Source organism: Stegostoma tigrinum, chromosome 33, assembly GCF_030684315.1.
Source record: "Stegostoma tigrinum isolate sSteTig4 chromosome 33, sSteTig4.hap1, whole genome shotgun sequence".
Taxonomy (NCBI): domain Eukaryota; kingdom Metazoa; phylum Chordata; class Chondrichthyes; order Orectolobiformes; family Stegostomatidae; genus Stegostoma; species Stegostoma tigrinum.
The window spans coordinates 16020148-16045700 of NC_081386.1; the positions used below are offsets into that span (position 1 = coordinate 16020148).

The following is a 25553-nucleotide window of genomic DNA, read 5'->3' on the forward strand; positions in this document are numbered from 1 at the left end:
TCCGCTCAGTTCGCAATAAACAACTGCACCTCCCAGTCGCAAACCATTTCCACTCCCCCTCCCATTCTTTAGATGACATGTCCATCATGGGCCTCCTGCACTGCCACAATGATGCCACCCGAAGGTTGCAGGAACAGCAACTCATATTCCACTTGGGAACCCTGCAGCCCAATGGTATCAATGTGGACTTCACCAGCTTCAAAATCTCCCCTTCCCCCACAGCATCCCAAAACCAGCCCAGTTCGTCCCCTCCCCCCACTGCACCACACAACCAGCCCAGCTCTTTCCCTCCACCCACTGCATCCCAAAACCAGTCCAACCTGTCTCTGCCTCCCTAACCTGTTCTTCCTCTCACCCATCCCTTCCTCCCACCCCAAGCCACACCTCCATCTCCTACCTACTAACCTCATCCCACCTCCTTGACCTGTCCAACTTCCCTGGACTGACCTATCTCCTCCCTATCTCCCCACCTATACTCTCCTCTCCACCTATCTTCTTTTCTCTCCATCTTCGGTCCGCCTCCCCCTCTCTCCCTATTTATTCCAGAACCCTCACCCCATCCCCCTCTCTGATGAAGGGTCTAGGCCCGAAACGTCAGCTTTTGTGCTCCTGAGATGCTGCTGGGCCTGCTGTGTTCATCCACCCTCACATTTTATTATCCCTTACTCATGTAACTAGATTTAGTTTAATTTCATGCCTTAATTGCTTCTACAAATGTTTTTTATATGGTACACATAGAATCATAGAATCCCTATAGTGCAGAACAGGCCATTCAATCTATTGAGTCTGCACTGACCCTCCAAAGAGCATACTTCCCAAACCCACCTATTCCCCCCCCCCCCCAATCTTATTCCCTATAATCCTCAATTTCCCATGACTAATGTATCAAACCTACACATCCCTGGAGACTCTGGGCAATTTAGCATGGCTAGTCCACCTAAAGTGTGCATCTTTCTACTGAGGGAGAAAACCAGATCATCCAATGGAAACCCACACAAATGCGGGGTGAGTGTGCAGACTCCACGCAGACAGTCGCCTGAGGGTGGAATCAAACTCGAGGCCCTAGCGCTGAGGCAACAGTAGCCACCCTATCACCCATATGAGACACATCTTTTGAAATTCTACTGCATTCCCTTTAACTTCTTTTAATTTGAAATGTTTAATTGGTGATGATTTTCTGTTCATTTTGTATTACTAATCTTAATGTTGGCTGCTGAAGCTGAGTGACCATTTCAATTGAAAGATTTTAATTTCAGTAAAAACCTATTTGCAAGATTATTTTTCATAACTTCTCATTGTTCATTAAATAAAAGGATGATGAAAATAATTCCTTGACCAATCGATTAAAAGAGATAGAGGAGGAACGTAACAAGTTACAGAAAACAACCAGCATCCAGCAGACACAAATTGATAAATACAAGACCCTGGCAGATGAGGCACGCAGGAAAAGCGATGGATTGCAACAACAAGTGACTTCTTTGCAAAAGGTATAATTTATATTGTAATGATCTGTGTAATTCTTAATTAGCCGCCGCTAATGAATATCACTTAATCATTACCGAATATGGTTAAAAAGTGCAGGCAGGTGACCTGTTTTCAGGCCTCTAACAAATTGTTCTAAACTGGTCATGAGTAACCATCTCTCTCAAAGTTGTGTGCGAATGTTTGGTTGTCACTTGCATTCTGCATTTGCTGCAAGTATAACTGCAAGGTTGTACACACTGCTCGCTAATAGAAATGCTGTTGGTAACTGCTTGTATCGAAGAATAGGATTAATATAGCAATTCAAAGGATTTTTCAAATTTTTTTAAAATCAATTCAACTAAAATTATGGAATCACAATATTCACAATGGCCCACTTTCAGCATTTGTTAGCTTGGCTTCTGACCCCTCACTGCCCTGTTTCATTGCTGTTTACTGATCCCTATGCACGGTGGCAACTAGAATGGGCTCTAGAACACTGAACAGAACAGTGATCAGTGCAGCAAGTAGAGCACTTAACAGGCTGGCAATGGGAGCAGGCAGCAGAGTGCTGAACAGAGCTGGGATTAGAGGATGGCAACAAGTGGAATACCAAATGCAAAGGGTAGTGTGAGCATTTCTTGGGTGTATGACCTTCGGTGATGTCACACGTCATTGGGAGCTGGCACCAACTTCCAGTTCCAGGTGCACAGCAATGTCCTCAAAAGCATAGACTTCCTGCTGTAGTGTGGTGGTAGGAGATACACAAAAATTGAAATGCTTTATTAACTATATTTGTAGTGTTTCTTCTGTCTTTCAAATTGTATATTTTCTAAAGTTTCCTGGTTGCTTCTCTGAGATTCTTAGTCTGTTTCTCATAAGATTTTCCAACTGCCAGTCATTTATTTGAACACAAATGCACCTTTTTATACTGCAGTAAAAAGTTACCAAAATGTTTCAGGATTTTAGGTACTTGGATATTTGTATATTTAGTCTTCAGAAAGGAGTTGTCAGTTAAATTATACTGAGCCGATCATAAAATCTGTACATTTGAAAATTATGCTACCGGGGACACAGTTATAATAGTTTTCCATTTCAGTACTTCCTTCCCCATGACTTTCTATCATGGAAAGAATTCTTCAGCTGCACAGTAAATGGTAGAAATCTATGGTTACAATTACAAGCTTCACAGCAAAGTACTGGGAGAATATCTGCTATTAGATTCTGCTTCAGCTGACTGTTAAACTCTGCAAATATAAACAAATTCTGAAGAGTTACAAAACCAAAATCAAGGCAATGATATATATATTTCATTACACTGATGTTTAACGGCAACAAAATACTATTGAAATAAATGATCAATGTACAGAATAATTCAAAAATAAACACAAAATTCTACAGCAAAATGCAAATGGTCGTCAGCTGAACTCTTCAAACAATCAGAAATATATGGTTTGTGCATGGCATAATAATAGAAAGATCTGTAAATATCATGGTCGATGCAGAGCTCAAATTTTCAAATTGAAAACAACTTGAGAATATGTTTGTAAAGTCACGGTGACAAATTAGCTTTTACGCTGATGGAAGAACTGTCAGATTATAAATACTAACTATTTTAATACTTTGTGTTACACTTTTCTCAAATTAAAATGTACAGATGTGTTTATTACATTATTATTACTAGGTCTTCCAGATTTGCAAAATATTTAAAGGCAAACCTGTTAACGGGTTACTACGAACACAAGATCTTGGTAAAAAGTACTCATAAACACGTAGAGAAAGTGCTGATTTTTCTTTAAGAGTACTGCATCATTACTTACACAGAAATAGATTTTCTTGGTACAAGTAGGACAGGTAGAGTTTTATTTTCTAGGATTCAGTCAAAAATTACTTGATCAATCGTCTCTGAACACCCTTTCCAAAATGCTTTCAACAGAAAATGTGCATTCCATCTCCAACTCACAATGAACAAGACCCCTGCTAATGTATTGAAAAGAATAGCAAATGTCTTAAATAAGTAAGATATTTGATTCAAAAATTGGATACTGTTTGTTACTCCCATAAGGTGTGCTTCATAAGTATATTGCTTTTATATTAAGTATTACATTAATGCTTTCAATATAGCTTGGTAGAAATGTACATGTTTTGATGTGCAAAGATAAAATGGTTATGCAAATATGATGACTCTACTGTAGATGTCTTCACTCCCTAATGTATGAATCTGGAGAGATCAGGTATTTTAAAATTGGCACCTTGGGACTCGTATTTGTTCCATTAAAGTAGAATTTTACATTTAATTTAATGTTTGTAAAATTTAATCAATTTTTTTGTCATTGGAGAGCAGTTTTCTGTGGGAATGTTTTCAAGGTATGAACCCAGGTAGTTCATTAACTAAGTTGTCTCATGAAGCATTTGTCTTCACAATAAGCTTCAATTATGTGTTATTATTGTTTCATGTTAGAAGTGAAATATTTCTAGCTTTAATGTTATCTTAGTGTGAGATGTGTGCGCATATGTGATATAGGATCATCTTTTCCTCCCTTCTTTCTTGAAGGAGACAAGCACAGCTGAGTTAATATCTGTAGAAGCGTATGTGTCAGGCAGGTTTTCCCAGTTCTTCATTTATAAACCTATGTTGTTTGACCATGGAGGGCACTACAATTGACCTTGTTCTTAACCAAACTGAACATTTAATTCTCTTAGTTGTACGGCATAGAAACAGGCCCTTCAGCCCCCCAAATACCAAAGAGCAGTGTCGCATTTACATGTACTTGGTACACTCATTAGCATTCGGAACAGAAATCCCAACAGATTTCTCAATTTCTTGTCCAGGTGTATTGGGACAATGATGGCTTTTCATTAGTTGCTCAGCAGAGATCAGCTAACTAAGTATGAATTCAGAATCAAAACTGAGATTTTCATTTGCTGAAGGTTTGGTATTCTGTACCAATGGTTCCCCTTTTTACAAAACTATTGGGATTCAAATATTTTATGGTCAATGACATTTCTTTAATCTAGTAAAATAAATATCCAAATCTATAAAAAAAAGTTTGTGACAAGTCATAATATGAAGTTACTAAATGATATTTCAACAGTCATGTGTAAAAGTCATCAAATCAGGGATTACTTTTTGCTGCCATCCAATGGCTAGCAAGGTAATTGTTCACTATCTATTTATTTTTTCCTGTGCTTTTAAACCAATTTCAGCACAGTCAGCACTGCAAATCATACGAATAACAATTGGAAATATTTTATTAATTTCCAATTTGAAACAGTAGTAAAACATTCATCAAATTATGAAAATGTATTCTTGGGAAGTCAATGTCACTGGCAAGGCTGTCATACTGCCTCCTCCAAAGTACCTCAAAGGTTGATGATAGGCTGTTATCTTCAATACTAGATTAGATATGAAGTGTTGCTACTTAAGGGCAGTTAAAATTAACCCATGTCCATGTGGGATTAATGTTTAAATATTAGGCCGAATAATGTAAGGATGGCAGATTTAGAACATAGAACATAGAACAGTACAGCACAGAACAGGCCCTTCAGCCCACAATGTTGTGCCGACCATTGATCCTCATGTATGCACCCTCAAATTTCTGTGACCATATACATGTCCAGCAGTCTCTTAAATGACCCCAATGACCTTGCTTCCACAACTGCTGCTGGCAACGCATTCCATGCTCCCACAACTCTCTGCGTAAAGAACCTGCCTCTGACATCCCCTCTATACTTTCCTCCAAACAGCTTAAAACTATGACCCCTCGTGCTAGCCATTTCTGCCCTGGGAAATAGTCTCTGGCTATCAACTCTATCTATGCCTCTCATTATCTTGTATACCTCAATTAGGTCCCCTCTCCTCCTCCTTTTCTCCAATGAAAAGAGACCGAGCTCAGTCAACCTCTCTTCATAAGATAAGCCCTCCAGTCCAGGCAGCATCCTGGTAAACCTCCTCTGAACCCTCTCCAAAGCATCCACATCTTTCTTATAATAGGGCGCCCAGAACTGGATGCAGTATTCCAAGTGCGGTCTAACCAAAGTTTTATAGAGCTGCAACAAGATCTCACGACTCTTAAACTCAATCCCCCTGTTAATGAAAGCCAAAACACCATATGCTTTCTTAACAACCCTGTCCACTTGGGTGGCCATTTTAAGGGATCTATGTATCTGCACACCAAGATCCCTCTGTTCCTCCACGCGGCCAAGAATCCTATCCTTAATCCTGTACTCAGCTTTCAAATTCGACCTTCCAAAATGCATCACCTCGCATTTATCCAGGTTGAACTCCATCTGCCACCTCTCAGCCCATCTCTGCATCCTGTCAATGTCCCGCTGCAGCCTACAACAGCCCTCTACACTGTCAACGACACCTCCGACCTTTGTGTCGTCTGCAAACTTGCTGACCCATCCTTCAATCCCCTCATCCAAGTCATTAATAAAAATTACAAACAGTAGAGGCCCAAGGACAGAGCCCTGTGGAACTCCACTCACCACTGACTTCCAGGCAGAATATTTTCCTTCTACTACCACTCGCTGTCTTCTGTTGGCCAGCCAATTCTGTATCCAAGCAGCTGAGTTCCCCTGTATCCCATTCCTCCTGACCTTCTGAATGAGCCTACCATGGGGAACTTTATCAAATGCCTTACTGAAGTCCATATACACCACATCCACAGCTCGACCCTCATCAACTTTTCTAGTCACATCCTCAAAAAACTCAATAAGGTTTGTAAGGCATGACCTACCCCTCACAAAGCCGTGTTGACTGTATTTGATCAAGCCATGCTCTTCCAGATGGTCATAAATCTTATCCCTCAGAATCCTTTCTAACACCTTGCAGACGACAGACGTGAGACTTACCGGTCTATAATTGCCGGGGATTTCCCCATTTCCCTTCTTGAAGAGAGGAACCACATTTGCCTCTCTCCAGTCCTCAGGCACGACTCCAGTGGAGAGCGAGGATGCAAAGATCTTCGCAAGTGGCGAAGCAATTGCATTTCTCGCTTCCCAAAGCAACCGAGGACAAATCTGATCCGGGCCTGGCGACTTTCTTCCCATAAGATAATGAGCGTACCAGTTCTTTATTAAAACTAAAATCCAAAATCTTAATAGTCACTTTTATTGTCACTATTAAACAGAATACAAAGAATTGTACTTGAATATGATCTGGGATTGTCTAGATTACTAATCATTTAACATAAGCCCTGTACATGAGCATATGTATAAAAATTGATGTAAATTTACATTAGTACAAGTGTAGATTCTTTAAAAAGACCATATGAAAGAAACAATGTGATAAAGCACAGTGTCATTCAGAATCAAAGATTCAGTAACTAACAATTGTTGAAATTTTGTAATTGCAAACTCAGTAGATAATAATCAAATCCTATATAGCTACAAGTTATTAAACTTATTTGCAGTTGAGTATTAACAAGTGAAATGCAAGAATTCTTAATTTTGAGCACAACATATTACTTCATTGAAGAGATTGGGAGAGGAGTAATATACCTTTAAATAAAAGTGACCATCTATGCTCAAGGAGAGGGGAGCTATCAAATTTGCAATTAAATTGCTCTTAGTTAAAGCTCTGTAATGAACTACTTAATAAACAAAATGAGAAAATTAATTTAGAAAATGCATGTCATGATTTCTAAATTATCTTGTTATACATTGTTTAGAACAATGTAATTTTGGTTAATTTATATTTTATGAGTTTGCGTAGGAGGGGAATTCCATTTTAAAGTTGTTCTTGTGGGCTTGATACAGAGAAGCCTAGAGAAGTTTTGTTTACATGCATTTTACTGAGGGTTTACCACCCTTGAGATGAATAGATGAGGGTTAGTAGTTTAATGCAAAAAAGTACAGAAATAAAACTGCTGTTGTTTAGCAACAAAGGTTCGTGGTCTCTCAGAGAGTTAGAAAAATCTAAAAGGGATTAGGTGAGTGTGTGTATTCAAAAAAGTGAAGACAGAAATGTTGACATCTGGAGTAAGAAAGCTGATAAAACTACTGGAGTCATAGAATAATACAACATAGAAACAGACCCTTCAGCCCACCATATTTATTCTAACGAATAAAACCAAACTGTACAAATCCCATCTATGTGCATTTGGTCCTTACCTTTCCATACCCCGGCATTTTAAAAGCTTACCTGGATGTTTCTTAAATGTTGTGAAGGTACCTGCCTCCAGCATCCTCTCAGACAGCAAGTCCCAGGGTTCTACTGCCCTCTGAGTAGAACATTTTTTCGTTTTGCTATTTATATATTCAGAAAATGCCTTGGGGTTTTCCTTAATCCTATATGCCAAAGATGTTTTGTGGCTCCGTTTAACCCTCCTAATTTCCTTTTTAAACATCTCCCCACAATCTCTACATTCATGAAGGGCCTCCCCTGTTTTAACTGGTGAGCACCTACCACATGCTTCCTTTTTTTAATCAAACTTTCGATATCCCTGACATCCAGGGTTCCCTGGACTTGCTGTCCTGGCCCTTACAGGAACATGCTGGCCCTGAACTCTCACTATGCTATGTTTGAAAAGCTCCCACTTTCCAAATGTAGAGTTACCTGCAAATATCTTCTCCTAGGCTTGCTGAACAATGGAAGAAATAGAATCTGGTAAACACACCAGTGTCCTTTTTCATAGAATCCCTACAGTATGGAAGCAAGCCATTCAGCCCATAAAGTCCACACTGCCCCTTTGAAGAGCATTCCATCCCTACCCTATCCCTGTAACCCTGAATTTCCTATGGCTAATCCACCTAGCCTGCACATCCCTGGACACTACGGGAATTTTAACACAGCCAATCCACTCAACCTGCATATTTTTGGACTGTGGGAGGAAATCGGAGCATCCAGAAAAAACCCACATAGACACGGGGGAGAATGTGCAAACTCCACACAGACAGTTGCCCAAGGCTGGAATTGAACCTGGTTCCCTGGCACTGTGAGGCAGCAGTGCTAGTTAGTGAGCTACTGTGCTAGCTCAAGCAGTATTTTATTGTTGGGATGAAAGGAATGGTGAGTATATGAATCCTTTTTTTGGTGTTTATAATGAAACATTTCCAATATTTTCATCTAGTGTAATAAAGTTCATGTTTTTCTTGTCTAATAAACCTTTCATTCTTTGCAGACTGCAGCGCAGGGGGAATTTGGAGTGTTAGAATCCATAAAACTCACAAAAAACTAGCAAGCATATTCAGCGAGTAATAGGGAGGTATATGGACTGTTGGCCTCTATTTCAAAGGAATGGAGTATAAAAATATGGAGGGCTTCCTAAAACTATACAAGGCATCAGTCAGACCACTCCTGGAATACTGGTCCCCTTATCTAGGGAAAGATATGCTGGCATTGTTGGCTGCCCAAAGAAGGTTTACTTGGTCACTCCTTCATATGGAGGGTTTTTAATGAAGAGAGGCCGTGTAGGTTGGAGTTGTCCTTGTTGAAGTTTAGAAGAACAAAGGAAGACCTTATTGAAACATGTAGGGTTCTTAAGGGGCTTCACAAGGTAGATGCAGTGAGGTTGTTTCCCATTGTCAGAGCCTTGGACCAGAAAACACAATGTCAGTATAAGGAGTTGCCCAACTAGGACAGAGATGTAGAGGAATTTCTACTCTGACAGCATTCTTCACCACAGAGGGCTGTTGAGGCTGTGTTGTTAAGTATATTCAAGGCTGAGAAAGCCAGATCTTTAATAAGAAAGGGAATCAAGGGTTATGCTGATGGGGCAGGAAAGTGGAGTGAGGATTTATCAGATCAGCCGTGATCTGATTGAACAGCAGAGCAGACACTATCAGGCTGAATACTACTCTGTTCCTACATCCTTCGGTCTTATGAATTCTTGTGAATGTGTACAGTACTAACTGTGAAGGTTGGTTTAAAAAAAACCAAACTAGGATCTATCAAACCAGCTTCAATTAGGGATCTGAATCATCCAGTATTAACATCAGTTAGGATCATCATAACATTAATACACATAATGTATTATTCCAAGCGGTACTGCTTTTAATTCAGTCTCTTCAGACTGTTAGGTGGAAGGCATTTCAGGGTCAGCAAATATTAAATTCAGCTAGCTAAGCAGGCTGTCATTGAAATTATTCAATTTTATTCAGCATACAGAGATAAGTGAGTCCTTGACCTTTGTGAATAAGACTAATTCTGCTGGTGAACAAATACAAATGACTACATAAATGAAATGAAACATTTAGATGTCTACATTATTACAAAAACCAACAAGGAGCACAAAGGACATTGACCAGGTTTACCTCTTAACAGGGGATTTTGAAAAACAAGGCCCATTTGAAAAACAAATACAATTATTATTCTGAAAATAAGTAGAGAAAGATTTAAGAAAGTAGATAATTAATGTCATGCAATATTGCAATAAAACAAGTTTTGAGTAGCAACACAGACATAGAATACCATGACATAGTGACTCACTGTTGCCTCACAGCGCCAGGAACCCAAGTTCAATTCCACCCTTGGGCGACTGTCTGTGTGGAGTTTGCACATTCTCCCTGTGTCTGTGCAGGTTTCCTCCGGGTGCCCCAGTTTCCCCTCACAATCCAAAGATGTGCAGGTTAGGTGGATTGGCCATGGGAAATTGCCCATAGTATTCAGGGATGTTCAGGCTGGGTGGGTTAGCCATGAGCAATGCAGAGTTACAGAGATACAGTAAGGGGATGGGTCTGTGTGGGATGCTCTTCAGAGGATCAATGTAAACAGTTGGGCTGAATGGCCTTTCCACACTGTAAAGATTCTATGAAATGTAGTGGGAATACAAATAGGATGGGAATCCAGCAGCAGTAAGAAGAAACAAAAGTAAAAAGGGCAGGGGACGAAAAGGCAGCAACTAATTGAAGTAGTAGGTATTCTTCTAATACAGTTCACTGAAAGATGCATTTTGTAGCCCTGTTAGCACCACAGTCATCAGGAAAAGAATGTGTAAGGCATAAGGGAGAGATGGAACAAAAGGGAGAAAAAGGCAATCAAAAACGGGCAAAGAAGGCAAATGCAGCAAAACTACAACTAAGCTGGTAGATATACTATATTGTCTCACACTAAATGAAATCCTGTAGAAACTTAAGTAAATAAGATATGGTATTGTTTATTGTGCATTTAATAGTTATTAGGTGATGTCTACTGAAGACAAATAGAGATTGTGTTCCCTTGTATGGAGAAGCACATTAAAATTATTTGACATTGCCATGAGGAATTTATAAGGATGTTAATGCGGATCATGTTTCTCAGACAAAAAATTGCAGGGGTGTGTGTTATTTGGACCTAACTTCAAAGGCTGTAAAATGCAATACAATTCAAATAGATGTTTGGATATGCAGTAAGAGAAATATACATTTTATTGAACACATTTCACAACTTCTAAAATATTTCACAGCCAATACAAGATATTCTCCCTTGAATAAGGCAAATAAAGTAAGAATGTCAGTAGTAAGTAAAGCCGCATGGAATTGTGTTGAAGCGTTTTCACAATATTTAAATGTTTTAATTAGATGAAGCCACCGACAACATGTGTAATTCAAAGTTTTGGCAAAAGTCTGCAGCTTGGGTTGTGGATGAGTTTGTTGACTTGCTCACCAAGCTGGCTTGTTCTTGTTCAGACTTTTCATTACCGTGCTAGATGACTCATCAGTGGACCCTCCGATGAAGCGATGTTATTCAACTTCACTTGGAATTTATACAGTTTGGTCCGTTATGTTGAGTAGTGTCACTTCTGGTTTTGATCTGTACAGGTTTGTATATGGGGTCCAATTCTGTGTGTTTGTTGATTGCACTCCAGGTGGAGAACTTGCCTCTAGGAATTCCCAGAGGGCTTGGGCCAAACTCAATTAAATGCAACAAACCAATACAGATCAAAACCGGAAATGACACAGCTCAACATAACGGACCAAACGGTATGAATTCCAAACGGAATAGAATAACACGGCTTCATCGGAGGCTCCACTGATGATGTCACTAGCATGATGATGAAACGTCTGAATGAGAACAAGCCAGCTCGGTGAGCGAGTCACCAACCTTAACTTGTGTAATTGGCATACTTAGTGTTTTAATATGATAATACCACTATTAAATCCATATTAATTAGTCCATTTGGGCAGTAAATTGCCAAAACCAATGTTTCTATCATGACACTCTTCTCTGCTTGCTATTTATTTGGCAAATGTAAATCTCTGAAACCAAGCGATTAGTCACTTCATCTGCTGAGTTTAACTTTAGTCTGCTACTTGGTCTGTAGAGGGGACACTTCTCATTAATGCACAACTTTGTTTGTGTCTCCCTCAAGTATATACATAGTTTGTTTGTACTGAAGCCATGGCAGTGGACTTTGGCTCCACGGGGTCTTGTCTTGTTCTGAACTCATATAGCAAGACTTACTCTGGCCATAGTTCAAAGCATGCCCTTCTAAAGATAGGATTTGTACCAAGGAAACTATTGACTACTTTCCATGTTTACCATTATTTGAACAAAACGATACCTGCTGTAGATCTTGCTCAGGAACATTGCGCTGTGTGGCACATCGAGATGGAAACTAGGGGTGGGATTAGTAGGTGAATGAAACAGGTCATCATGGAGTGATTGAGGTGGAATACAAATGGTTTCAGTTTGTGGGTTTTTCATCAGTCAGCAGGTGTGTGGAGTGATGTTTCCACAGACTAAAAGCCAGAGGAGTGGTGTTGAGCAGAGTTTCAGTCATGATGCACATTGCTGCATTTAATTGTGTCAACAAAATGTGTACATGATGGCCTATGCCTGACAGAGGTGCACTACCTTGCTGCGGACTATGATAGGGAAAGTGCTGAGGTCTGGAGTGCTGTGACAACAGTGCCCCACCTAGATCAAGTAAGTTCAGCTAATACAGCGTGTCTAGTTTTGACCTTTGTTCTTATTGAAGAAAACAAGAAGTCTTATCTACTCGAGTCACTCCTAATTTGTTGGGTTTGGATCGTGCTTTAATCTCTGACCATGCACATAGACATGCAGCTCCTTTTTGGGGCTGGCATTGTGGAGCTGGAACACACAGTATATGGTTTTAGATACCACATGCTGTAGTTGACTGTAAACTTAGTTAAGGATCTGGTCCATTGGTACAGAAAGATGATGCTTAGATGACATAAGCAATGTCATCAACATTTTGTGAGATATGGTGTTCACAGATTATTTTTATACATGTTGAACAATATTGGGGTTAGCACTGAACCCTGTGGTAGTCCACAGGCCAGTCTTCTCCATGCAGTTCTTCTCCTTTGTCTAATGTAGACTGTAAATTGTCTGCCGTGAAGGTCCTGAACCAGCTGCAAGTGCTCTAGACAGATTTAGGAGCAGGCCAGCATGCCACATTGTATCATAGGCAGCTATTGTTTAGGAAGAATGAGATACCAGTTAGGACCTGTGATATTTTTAGAGAAATTTTAATGTTTAGAACATGAGCTGCGTGTGTAATTTTCGGAGCCTCAGAAAAATTATGTATGTTCATGGATTTTAACGTCTGACTTATTAAAATATACAATAATTATTCTTCCACACACAATTGTTATCTTAGGAATTGGACAACCAGAAAAGAACTCAGAAGCAAGCTGCTACAAACCATAGTGCCACGGAGGTTCGTCTAAACAGGGCATTAGAAGAGGCTGAAAAAATCAAGACAGAGCTGAATAAATTGAAGCAGAATAACAAGGTAATGTTACAAATACAATGCTGCTGGTGAAGAGTATATCATAAGTCAGTGCAAGCTGGGGAGCTATTGCTACATTGTTGGAGCTTTATTTCCATCCAAACCTCCTTTGTCTGCAGCTCAACACTGGGAGTGAGGCATTAATGAATATTATTGTATTATGAAATTTACTTCTACAGTTAGCAGTGGGCATTTTGGCAAAAGGGAACTCAAACATTTCAAAAATGTTCCTCTTTTGAGGGTTTTAAGAAATTAATGGCAAATTATTACCTGGCTTGAAATTTAGTTTGATAATTGGAAACCCAAAGTAATAATTGTACCGAGTTCTGCACATGGTTACTGTTTGCATACCATCGTACTGGCATTCCAATGATAAGGCTCAACAGAGATTATACTTGGTACTTATTAACTAGTTTATTGGCAGTTCAAATCTTGTGGTCTAAGTTATAGATATATGCTCCTGCAGGGTGCCATTGTCATGATTAACTGAGTAAGGAGAAGCTAGAGGCATGCTCTGTTCTTCCGTCCTCCTCCAGTAGATGTTCCTGGCCAATGGGTCCCTTCTCTGTCCAGGTTCCTGTGCTGTGTGGGCTCCTGGTCCCCATCTGTTCCTACTGTCTTTGGGCTCCTGCTTCACGGTGCTTCTGTTCAGTCCATGCTTTTATCATGCTGTGCTTCCTCAGCATCATTCATCTATACAGGGGTCATAACTGGACACAACTCCATTTAAATGTGAACTAATATTTACTTGTTCATCAAAATTCACCAATTGTGTATAGTGTGTATCGGCTGAGTGCTTTATACATTAATCTGTAAAGAATCAATCTTTACGCTTCAGACTTGGTATATGGTGAAAATCACATCCAGTAGGTAGGATAGCTTTTTCAAACCAGCAAATAGAAGGGAGGTAATAATAGTTTTTTAAAAAGCTTAAAAAGTCCACATGTTAAATCAATGCTGCTTGTAATAATAAATTACATTGTTTTTTCTTTCTTTCTCTCACTGGTCAAGTTTTATCTCATATCCTCACACATTAACAATTTGTTTATTTGCTTCTCGTATATCTGTGCTCATTACCTGTTATGTATACTTAACAGATGTTAGAATATTTTAAAGAAAGACTGATATCAAAACTCAGCATTCATTCTGAGTGTCCAGAAGAAAGGCTTTGACTTGGATACGTTATCTGCAATCAGGCTCCACAGCTGTTGTAGGTTTTGAGACTGCCTAAAGACACTCTGTGCCTTCTCATTATCTCACTGGAAATTGTGTTTGTCAGAGGATGGCTAAAACATTATTGTATTGCCTACTATTTGTCTTTATATGTACTAGGACACAACTAACCAAGAGAAACTAACAATTGACCAACTGAAGACCGAAAACAAGAAGTTAGAAAAGCAGAAAACTGAGCTCATGACTGGCTTTAAGAAGCAGATGAAGTTAATAGATATCCTTAAAAGGCAAAAGGTAGGATGTGACAAAATGATCAGTCATCGTATTTTTGAGATCAAGGATTGTTATTTAATTGGCACCCAAAATAATCTGTTGATTGAAAGGTAATATATATATATATATATATATATATATATGCAAAAATTACAAACTCGCCCTTGCTTTTTTTTTAGATGCATATGGAAGCTGCTAAAATGCTGTCCTTCACTGAAGAGGAATTTATTAAAGCATTGGAATGGGGAAACTGACAGTTGTAACACATCTCAATGTTGCAAAACATAATTGTTGTTGCTATTACATTTGATCTTTTTCTCATTGAGTTTAGTATTTACATCCATCCTACTAAAACATTTTGTAAACTGGTAGCAAAAGAATAAAGATATAACTGTTTATGACCTCTTGTTAATTCATTGCACCAGGAGGGTAGTTATTGCTTTTATTCTCATAATCTTGTTTTCTCCTTTCCATTTAAGTCACAGACCACAAAGATCCTACATATATTTTCATAATTAGTTTCAAGCATATCCTACATCTTGAATTGTGTAGCAGAATTTTTAAAATATAAATATAAATAGATTACTTTTGATGATTTGTTTTAGTTTTAATTAGTGTTCATTCCCTAGAGACAAACAGTGGCTTTCATTTCTTCACATGTAATCTAAAAGCTGATCTTGAAACAGTTTTCCTGAATTCAAAGCATCTGTATACAGCAACCGCCAAATAGGGTCAGTGGCAAAATATTATAGAAAATTTGAATAGAATATCAAATACCAAGATACATCAGTATAATCTTCATCACCTTCACTATAAAAACACAAACATTTAAAGGACAGATCTGTGAAAGTTGACCCAGTGATTAATTAAGTGATGTTCATTCCATTTTATCAAATGAACAATTATGTCTAGGAATTCAGTATAACTGGTATTTGGTTGTGTATCCAGTCCCTCTAATATGTTCTTCATATACATCCTTATATTGTTATTCTTAAGAGAGAGACTAAACTGGCCATTTGAAATGACTTAAAGTTTGTCATACCTGTCTCAGGTGAAACTGTCCCTAATCTGTTTGAATATAAGAATTGTCCCATGGTCAATTTAGTTGTTCTTTTAAAATTTCACCTATTTTTCTAATCACCCTGTTCAGAGATGATATTACACACCTATGGACCAAGTGGGACTTGAATCTAAGCCTCCTGGTCCACGGGTAGGGAGACTACCACTACACCACAACAGTCTTTCAATATTAGTTGATATGTTCTCAGCCAATTATTAGTTCACAACAAAACCTCAAGTTTAACTTTGAATTCTGCTTGGTGAGACAATATTTCTCACCGTTACCTTGCAGGAAGACCCTGAAAAGGCCAGGTCAGCCAGAAATCTCTTCGTGAACCCATCCTTGGCTTACTTCTTCAACAAGTTTGACTATTACAGCATATTGGAAAGAGAACTGGATGTTTTCAGAAACATATACTGTTATGTTCCACAGTCCATGCTGAAGGTGACTTTGAAGAACAGTTGAGATTTAGGAAGTCTGTTTTCTAGAACTAGAACCAATTTGAACATCATTACCTCCTATTATTGAGAATGATTTAAAGGCAAATACATAGGTAGAATAAGAGAGAAACTCATTCATGTTAGAATTCCTTTCACTTGCACATAACAGCTTTGGACTTGTTACTCCAGAGCACAACCATGTTTTATACAGAGGAGTTAAATTCCCAGAATAACTAGTCCATAAACACTTTATGAATAACGCTTCTGTCAGATTTTCAGGCAGACCTTTATGTACAAACTGCTGACTGAAGGGCAGAGAGAAAGAAACACACTGGAGAACTTTAATATAAAAAAAATCAAATTGCAATCTGGCATCACAATGCAAAGGAACACTGTTCCTAAATAGGTCAAGCATGAGTAAATCATGATCATAGTATTCAGGGCCCAGACGCATTCTTGAAGCGGCTTGAGTTTTGTACATATTTAGCACATTTATGCACACGCACACACAACTCTAACTAAATAACACTCCCTAGGCACATGATAGTTCTGTATTATCAGCACCAGACAGTAATTGCTTGCTTTATTGCCCTTCTTTCAAACTTGTAATGCTTTCATAAGATGTATGGAAGATGCTTAATACTGATCATCTACTTTAATCAGCTTCTATCATCCCTGGAATGATATGGATGTGCCACAATCACGATCCATCTCCCATCCACACAAGTCTTGTAGATCCATTGGAATTTGTGGGTTAAAAATTCCTCATTCCTTCTGCTTAAAGTTAACTTTAACAGTTTAACATATATTGGTCTGTATGTGATGTGGGTCAACGAGACAACATAAGGCCATTCTTTAATCTCAACATTTCTGTGCTTGCTGGACATGTGACACTGATTAAACAACATCTAAGATATTGAAAAGATGTAAATCATTGAGAGAAGGAGGCCCACATGGGAGGTAATGTTTCATCTCCCCTAACTATTCCATGATCCTCCATTAATTATTCCTTCATTGTCTATTTCTTAAATTTATTTCACTGTGGTAAGTTTGCAAATGCTACCAATTCATCAATGAAACAGAAGTATTAATACAGGACATGCAGTACTGTAGAAGACTGTTAAATTGAAAGACCCAAATTTTATGAAAATCTGTAGATTTCAGAAATTGCTGATCTGATGACCAAGTTTAGCAAAATTCACTAATCTATGTTCCATTAATCTTCATAATAGATTTTCTCCATTGAGATGAACAATTTTACAGCAGTTCCAAATTATTTATTTATATAATTTCATTAACAATCATTCCAGTTACATTTTTGACTATTATAAATAGAGATCAATATAAACTTATGATTCAAAAGTAACTGTACTGGCTAGCACGGTGATGTTCTGGACAAAAGTTGACATGACATATACCCATAAGTCTAACAATCCCAGCCTTCGTCTGATGATAAATTAGCACTTCCTTTCTTGAAATTCTCTCTGAAGGTTTCATCAAATAATTCGAGCTCTTGTTCATCTCTAAATACCCCCTTTTAAAAGATACATATGATACAGTAATTAGTTTCACCAGCAAAATTCTATTATAACCATTGCTATGTTCATGCCATAAACTGAGAATATCTAAAAAAGAAGTAACATCAGTGTAAATAATTGAATTTTTTGGTCAGTGAGTTTTTAAACTAACTCGTCCTTGTACAGCCTACATTTCAGGGGGCCACAGTCTTACGCTTAGTTAATTCTTAAATTCAAAAACTTTAAGTTTAACCATAGCAGTCATCAACTAAACAAAACATCAAGATCTCCAATATAAAATGAAAATGTGTGCTTCATTTGCTGAAAACTAGTAAACGTGAGCATTTTGTCTTTTGTTTTAAAATATGCTTAAAAATTAATTGGAACAACTGGCAGTTAATTTCTCAAATTTAATTTTGCACATTATGGCATAACTCCTGACAAGTCTAAACAAATGGCCTATTGCACTTCTTTCACTGTATCTTTCTCATTTCACCTTGGCCAAAGCTTTCAAGTCAGGCATGCTGCCCACCTATACCTCTGAAAGTCACCATCAATACATTTAATTTTGACTACTGCACACTGCTATTCTCTTGCAACTTTCCATTGTGTTTGATAGTTAACTATTCCAACTTCTTCAAACAACTTTCACAGTCCAGCCCCACATCATGGTAGTTCTGCTTCTACTTGTTTCTTGAAATTGTTCATATTTCTCTTCCCAGAGTCAGCTTCTAATGCACTTAAATACCTTCACGGGTTTAAATTGGTAATATTAATCAGGATGTTTGGGATCAGCTGATGGCATCTAGTTCGGCCTCTCTGCCTCTTACTTTGACTCCCTCACCCATTGCTATTGTCTCAAATTGCTTACCAACAGACACAAACCAAATTTTCTCCAGCTCAGAGTTGTTAAATCTGAAGCATTCAAATTCCTACAAATGCTTGTGTGTCTCTGGTCTCAAGTCCATTTCCTTGCCAACCTGCTATCTCATACTAAGCTAGGAGGTGTAGGACATTGAGAAAGTGCTTAACCACATTTTCTCCTACATCTACAATGACAGTTTCATCTATCCCTGGTTCTGCTGTTTGCCCTTCAAATTCCTCAGCAGAGTCCCCTCCTTATCCCTGCTATCCGCATACTCCACATTAACACCAGCATACCCCTTCATTCCCTCAGCTTTCAGTACACAATAGTTCTGACCTTTACAACTTCCAACCTCAGCATTGATGTCTCTTGATAACCCTCTATTAAAAAAAAGACGCTTCTCTTTAGCCATGCTCTGTTCCCTTCAGTTCCAGTTTCCTCTTCAATCACATCAGGTACAATTAACTCATTTTATGACTCCACAGGATATGTCAGGAGGCTACTGGAATACTTTCCATTTGCTTGGATGAACACAACTTCAAAAACTGAGTGAACAATCCATTTCAGACTCCTTCGATCATTACACATGCCAGTCTTCAACTGATTCAATTCAGTCCTTGAGATATCAACAAGTGGCTGAAGGCATTAGATACTGCAAAGACTACATTCTGACAATAGAACACAAGAATTGGGCTTCAGATCGAGCTTTACCTTAGCCAAGCTCTAGTTCAGCTAAAACACTGGACATTTACCCAATAATGTTGATAATTGTAGAGCCATAGACCCCTTTGGTCCAACTCAACCATGCTGACCAAGTTTCCCAAACTAAACCAGTCCCACTTGCTTGTGTTTAGCCCATTTCCCTCTAAATCATTTCTATTCATGTACTTATCCAAATGTCTTTCTGAACGCAGCAGTACCTGCATCAACCATTTCCTCTGGCAGTTCATTCCACATACGAACCACCCTCTGAAAAAGTTGCCCCTCAGGTCCCTTTAAAATCTTTCTCCTCTCACCTTAAAAATATCCCCCATCCCAGGGAAAAGACCTTTGCTATTCGCCTTATCTATGCCCCACATGAATCTTATAAACTTCTCTAACATCAACTTCCTACACTCTAGTAATAAGAAGTCCCAGCCTCTCCTTATAATTTAAATTCTCCAGTCCAGGCAACATCCTGGTAAATTCTTCTGAACCCTCTCCAATTTAATAATATCCTTCCTATAACAGGGTAATCAGACTGTACACAGTACTCCAAAAGTAGTCTCACCAATGTCCTGCTCAACCTCAACATGACGTCCCAACTAACTGTGTAAATATTAATCTTGAATTGATTCTAAGTTTTGAATAAATATTAATTTGTTTCAATTCCTTTGTTCCATTAAATTTTTGAAAAATGAATAATTAAAGAGTTATTAAAATCAACGAGAGAGGCAGGAAATAATTCACCTCTTGCAAAAATTCAAAATAAAACATAAATCTACAAAAAAGACTCAAATATTTTGCCCGCCAAATGCTTGACATGCTTTTACACCAACCACTTCAAATGCCTCCACACCGTTGTCTAGCTGGTTGGGAATTCATATCTAACCATATTCAAATCGAGGACATGGATAATAAATGCTGGCCTAGCCAGCAACACCCATATCCCATGACTGAATATGAAAAAAACTAAATAGCTTTGCTGAGATAACACAGTGTAGAGCTGGATAAACACAGTAGGCCAAGCAGCATCAGAGGAGCAGGAAAGCTGACATTTCAGGCCTAGACCCTTCTTCAGAAATTTCTGAATTTCAGGCATTTTGGAAGAAGGGTCTAGGCACAAATCATCAGCTTTCCTGTTCCTCTGATGCTGCTTGGCCTGCTGGGTTCATCCAGCTCTATACCTTGTTATCTCAGATTCTCCAGCATCTGCAGTTCCTACTACCTCTATATAGCTTTGCTTCCCACTTCTGCATCATTAACTCAAGTATCCCCTAAGGGGAGATTCTTGGCTCCCTCCTATTTCTCATTTACACGTGGCTCCTCAATAACATAATTAGAAAACACAACATAAGTTATCATATGTTCACTGATAACACCCAGCTCTATCTTACTGTATTTCTTGACCCCTCCACTGAGTTTCAAACTGTTTTAGCAGAAATGCAGTGTTACATGAACAGAAATTTCCTGCAACTAGATATTGGAAAGACCAAAAATGATCTTCAGTTCCTGCCACAAACTCTACTTCTTGACTGCATGTCTACTTTATCCCTCTCCCTTTAAGCTAAGTCGAACTGTTCATGATGTTGGTGTCACAACTGACTTGGACGTGAGCTTTCAATTTTTTCCCCTCAAAGTCATTAAGACTTCCTATTTCCACATTCATATCATCGTTCTTTTGTTCACCTCCTGCTGATCTACACTTTTATTGCCTTAACATGATTATTCCACTGCACCCATGGCAAGTTTCTAATTTCCTACCTTCAAACCTGACGTCATCAATTTCTGCTGCAAGAGTATTAATTTTCATCAAGTCCCATGCGATTACTGACCTACATTGGTGCTTATTTAAAAGTCCTCATTTTAAACTTCTCATCCTTGTTTTTTAATTTATATCTTGGGCAGCACGGTGGCTCAGTGGTTAGCACTGCAGCCTCACAGCGCCAGGGACCCGGGTTCAATTCCAGTCTCAGGTAACTGTCTGTGTGGAGTTTGCACATTCTCCCCGTGTCTGTGTGGGTTTTCTCCGGGTGCTCCGGTTTCCTCCCACAGTCCAAAGATGTGCAGGCTAGGTGGATTGGCCATGCTAAATTTCCCATAGTGTTCAGGGGTGTGTGGGTTATAGGGGGATGGGTGTGGGTGGGATGCTCCAAGAGGCACTGTGGACTTGTTGGGCCGAAGGGCCTGTTTCCACACTGTAGGGAATCTAATCTAATCTACCTTGGCCATTCCCATTCCCAACTCAATAACTTCCTCCAGCTCCACAACCCTCTTAAGTAATTCAGGTTTCTTAAGCATACTCAATTTCAAATACTACCATTGATAGCTGGGGCTGAAGTAGCTGAAAGCACAAACTCTGGAATACCCTCCCTAACATTCTCCCTCTACCTTACTTTCCTCTTTTAAGACTCCACAACACCTATCACTTTGACAAATTTTGTAAGTCTGTCTCAACATTTACTTGTGAGATTAAGAGCCACATTCTGTTTTACAACACGTCTTATGGAGCACTTTGGAACTTGTATTAAAAGGCACTATATCAAGACAGGTTGTTGCTGTTGACCGCACAACTAGTGCATATGGTGGAAGATGATAACAAGGCAGCACCACACCCATTCAGAGACACCTTAAACAAGAACAACAATGTGAGGAAAAACTTTTCATCTACAGAGTGTGGTTGAAATCTGAACCTCATTGCCCTTAAGGGTGGCAGCGGCAGAAATTTTTAACAAAGTAATTAGATGTATATTTACAATGCCAAGGCATTCAACGCTACTGGCCAAGTGCTTGAAAATGGAATTAGAGTAGCTGGGTGGCTGTTTTTAACAAGAATGGCCAGAATTGGCTAAATGGCCTTTTTCTATGCTTTATGACGCTATGACTCTGGGATTCATCCCTAGCCATTTGAGACAAAAAAAGCTGACTTCCCACAACTTGCATCGACCAGCAATGCTAGCACTTAGAGCTGTAACTCAACGTATCCATAATGGCTGGAGTTCCAGGTGCTCAATGTCTGGGAGAATGTTCCACAAACAAGTGAAGTGATAAATAAACTTCGACAGCTGCTCTTCTTTTGCTACCTTTTCTACACAATATAATCTAAGTACAGTACTAAAACAATGAAAAGCCTATAATTCAGTTTTTAAACTGGTAAGACTTCTTACTATACGTACCTTTGGAAGGTAACCAAAAAGCTTGCTGGCATGGTCTTTGAGAAGTTTCTGCCTTTCTTCTTCAATTATGACTTGGAGAGCTGCTTTCTTCTTCTCTTCTTTATACTGTCTTTCAAGTTCCTGTTGCTGTAGAGTATTAAAACCCATGAATCAAAATCTACTAAAATGTATATATGTAGAGCACATAACTTCCCAGACTTCTTTTTAAGAAGCAGGATGCAATACAGGGTACCAAGGCTATGACTGAACTTAGTGACAAGTCACATTTTTAAATGTAAAAGTACTGAAATGTTGATCCTAGTATAAAGTGACAGACAAAAATGTTAATATACACCAAGAAGAACAGAAATTGCTGGAAAAGCTCAGCAAGTTTTGGAATACTGCATGCAGTTCTGGTCTCCCTGCTGTAGGAATGCTGTTGTGAAATTTGAAAGGATTCAAAAAGATTTACTAGGATGTTGACAGGGTAGGAGGGTTTTGAGCTGCAGCGAGGGGCTGAATAGGCTGTGGCTATTTTTCCTGGAGCATCAGGGACTGAGGAGTGATCTTATACAGGTTTATCAAATCATGTGGGGGATGGATAAGGTAAATAGACAAGGTCTTTTTCCCAGAGTGAGGGAGTCCAAAACTAGACAGCATAGATTTAAGGTGAGAGGGAAAAAATTTAAAAAGGACATAAAGGGCAATATTTTCATGCAGGGGGTGGTGCGCGTATGGAATGAGCTGCCAGAGGAAGTGGTGGAGGCTGGTACAATTATAACATTTAAAACGCATGTGGATGGGCATATGTATTAGTTTAAGAGGGATGTGGGTCAAATGCTGGCAAATGGGACTAGATTAATTTAGGATATCTGGTCAGTATGGAAGAGTTGGACCGAAGGGTCTACTTTTGTGCTGTGCATCTCTATGACTCTATGAGGTCTGGAAGCATCTGTGGAGGGAAACGAGAGCTAATATTCTGGGCCAAGTGAACTGATGACAGCTAGGAAAATATCAGTTGAAATGCAGTCGATAGGGTGGGGGCAGGGGGTAAGGACTAAATGATAGGTGGGGCTAGACCCAAGGAGAGAACAGATGGACAGACAAAGGAGCCAGAAATAATCTGGCTCGGAGGGTGAATAGTTATTAATGGGTACTGTTCGTGGCTAACAGTGGGTCGTGTGTAATAACAGACTGTGATAACAAGGCCTGGTGTGTGGGGGCTGGGGTAAAGACATGGGAAAGCTCAAGCCCTAAAGACAATAGAATCCAGAGGCTGTAGGAACCCCAAGCAGAAAATGAGGTGCTGTTCTTCCAGCTTATGCTGAGCACTGCAACACTGAGCACTGAGACAGAAAAGTTGTCCAGGGAACAGGGCGGTATGTTGAAGTGGCAGGCAACTGGAAGGTCAGGTTCCTTTTTTATTGGAGAGAACGTAGATGTTCACTGAAATGGCTACCCAGTCTACACTTTGTTTTTCCAATGTACAGGAGACAATATTGTGAGCAACAAATGCAGTAGACTAGATAGAGTGAAGTGCAGCTACAGCACTGCTTCACCTAGAAAGTGTGTCTGAGCCTTTGGATACTGAGAAGGAAGGAAGTAAATGGACAGGTGCAAGGGAAGAAGTCATGAAGCTGTGGAGTTGGGGGTGGGGGGGAGGTGTTAAAAGTGAAGGAAGAGTGGATCAGGGTGTCGCGGTGGGAAAGATCCCTGCAGACGACTGACGAGGGGAGGGGAATGTGTGTCTGGTGGTGGCATCTCGTTGGAAGTGGCAGAAATGGCAGCTAATGATCCTCTGGAGAAATAAACACCAATATCTTCTTTTATACTCAAAACATGAGTGGACTGTTTTGAATAATGAAGAAGTAATCTTGCAATAAGAAATGGAATCCTAAAACAAGCACTATTAAGTAACAAGGTGTCAAATGATGAATAAAGCATTTTGCTTTGTAAAAAGAGAGGCAATATAAAAATCAAGGATGCAATTCTAAACCAGGTGCAGGGTATACGTGCATGCAAATCTTTGAGTGTGGAACAGCAGGCTAAGAAAGCAGTGAATAAGGCACAAAGGATCCTGGGTTTTATAGACAGAGGCACAGAATACAAAATACAGTGGAGTACTGTGCACCAAATTTTAAGAAGAATGAGAAGACATTAGAAAGGTATCTGGGAAAGAACGACTTTGGTTATGTAGTTGGACTGGAGAAACTGAGAATATTTTCATTAGTGAAGGGAAGGTGCAGAGGAGATTTGATAGACACATTCAAAATCATGAGAGATTGGGACACAGTAAATAGAAAAAAGCTATTCCCATTGTCAGAATGATCAAAAACCAAAAGGACACCAAGTCAGGGTGAATGGCAAAAGAACCAAAGGAAGCATAAAGAAAAGACTTGATTTAATATAAAAACACTACATGTAGGATCTGGACTGCATTGCCAGAATGTGGCGGAGGCGGATTCAATTCATTGCCTTCAACAGGGACGAAACAGTAAGGTGTAAACTTGCAGGCTACTGGAAAAATCAGGCTAACTGAGTAGCTTTGGACAAAGCAGGTTGTGTTGCCTTGTTCTATACTGTGAACAATCTATGGTTCCATAACGTCTAACAACAGGGCAAAACAATATTTTATAAATAATATATAATGCATACTTGGTTTGCTTCAAATTGTTTGCGTCGATCTTCAATCATTTTCTCCACAGCTTTCTTATGCTCAAGCTGTTTCATACGTCTTTTCTGTTCGTTCATCTGTTCAATACGGTCATCCTCTGCAAGTTTAGCCATCATCTTCTTTCGTAATTCATCTTCTTCTTCTTTCTCTGCCTGTATACGCTTCTGTTTGAAAGCCATTTGGTCTTGGTAGGTCTGCTGCAATTCAAGACGCTGATGAATCTGCTTCTCCCTTTCTGCCTGTGAAAAAACAAAGTTAAAATGCAACACATTTTTGCATTACCTTATAGTTTAATCTTAACTGTATAACAAAGTGAAGCAATATTATGTGGTACTATCGTAGCTAGGAATAGAATTTCCAGCCTGAAGGTCACGTCTCCTGTAAGAAGATTGTTAATTGCTTTCATAAGCTTTTGTTTCATATGAAAAACCGGGAGTATAATTACATAATCTTCTATTGCTAAGAACAGCATCATACACACACAAATGCTCAATTTTAAATTTGGAAAGTAACGGCTGAAAAGGAAGAAGTTAGAAATTGCACCTCCAACAG

General features: G+C 39.1%; 2 protein-coding genes across 9 annotated transcripts in view; one reads left to right on the forward strand and one right to left on the reverse strand.

Annotated features, from left to right (window-relative positions):
- tex9 (testis expressed 9) overlaps positions 1-25553 on the forward strand; it is a 128776-nt gene that overhangs the window by 91606 nt on the left and 11617 nt on the right. For 6 of the 7 annotated variants that reach the window (XM_048562944.2, XM_048562941.1, XM_048562942.1 and 3 more), the window contains exons 9-12: positions 1314-1487; positions 13014-13148; positions 14478-14612; positions 14771-14993. In XM_048562944.2, the coding sequence (XP_048418901.1) occupies positions 1314-1487; positions 13014-13148; positions 14478-14612; positions 14771-14845 (519 nt within the window). In that variant the 3' untranslated portion in view covers positions 14846-14993. Of the gene's footprint in view, positions 1-1313; positions 1488-13013; positions 13149-14477; positions 14613-14770; positions 14994-25553 lie in introns of those variants that run through there. The other variant, XM_059639215.1, reaches the window with a different exon arrangement.
- Positions 14731-25553, reverse strand: part of mns1 (meiosis-specific nuclear structural 1) — a 34335-nt gene continuing 23512 nt past the window's right edge. For both annotated transcript variants that reach the window (XM_048562938.2, XM_048562939.2), the window contains 3 exons: positions 24983-25240; positions 22349-22474; positions 14731-17625 (listed from right to left, as the gene is read on the reverse strand). In XM_048562938.2, coding sequence (XP_048418895.1) covers positions 17518-17625; positions 22349-22474; positions 24983-25240 — 492 coding nt within the window. In that variant the 3' untranslated portion in view covers positions 14731-17517. The remainder of the gene's footprint in view (positions 17626-22348; positions 22475-24982; positions 25241-25553) is intronic.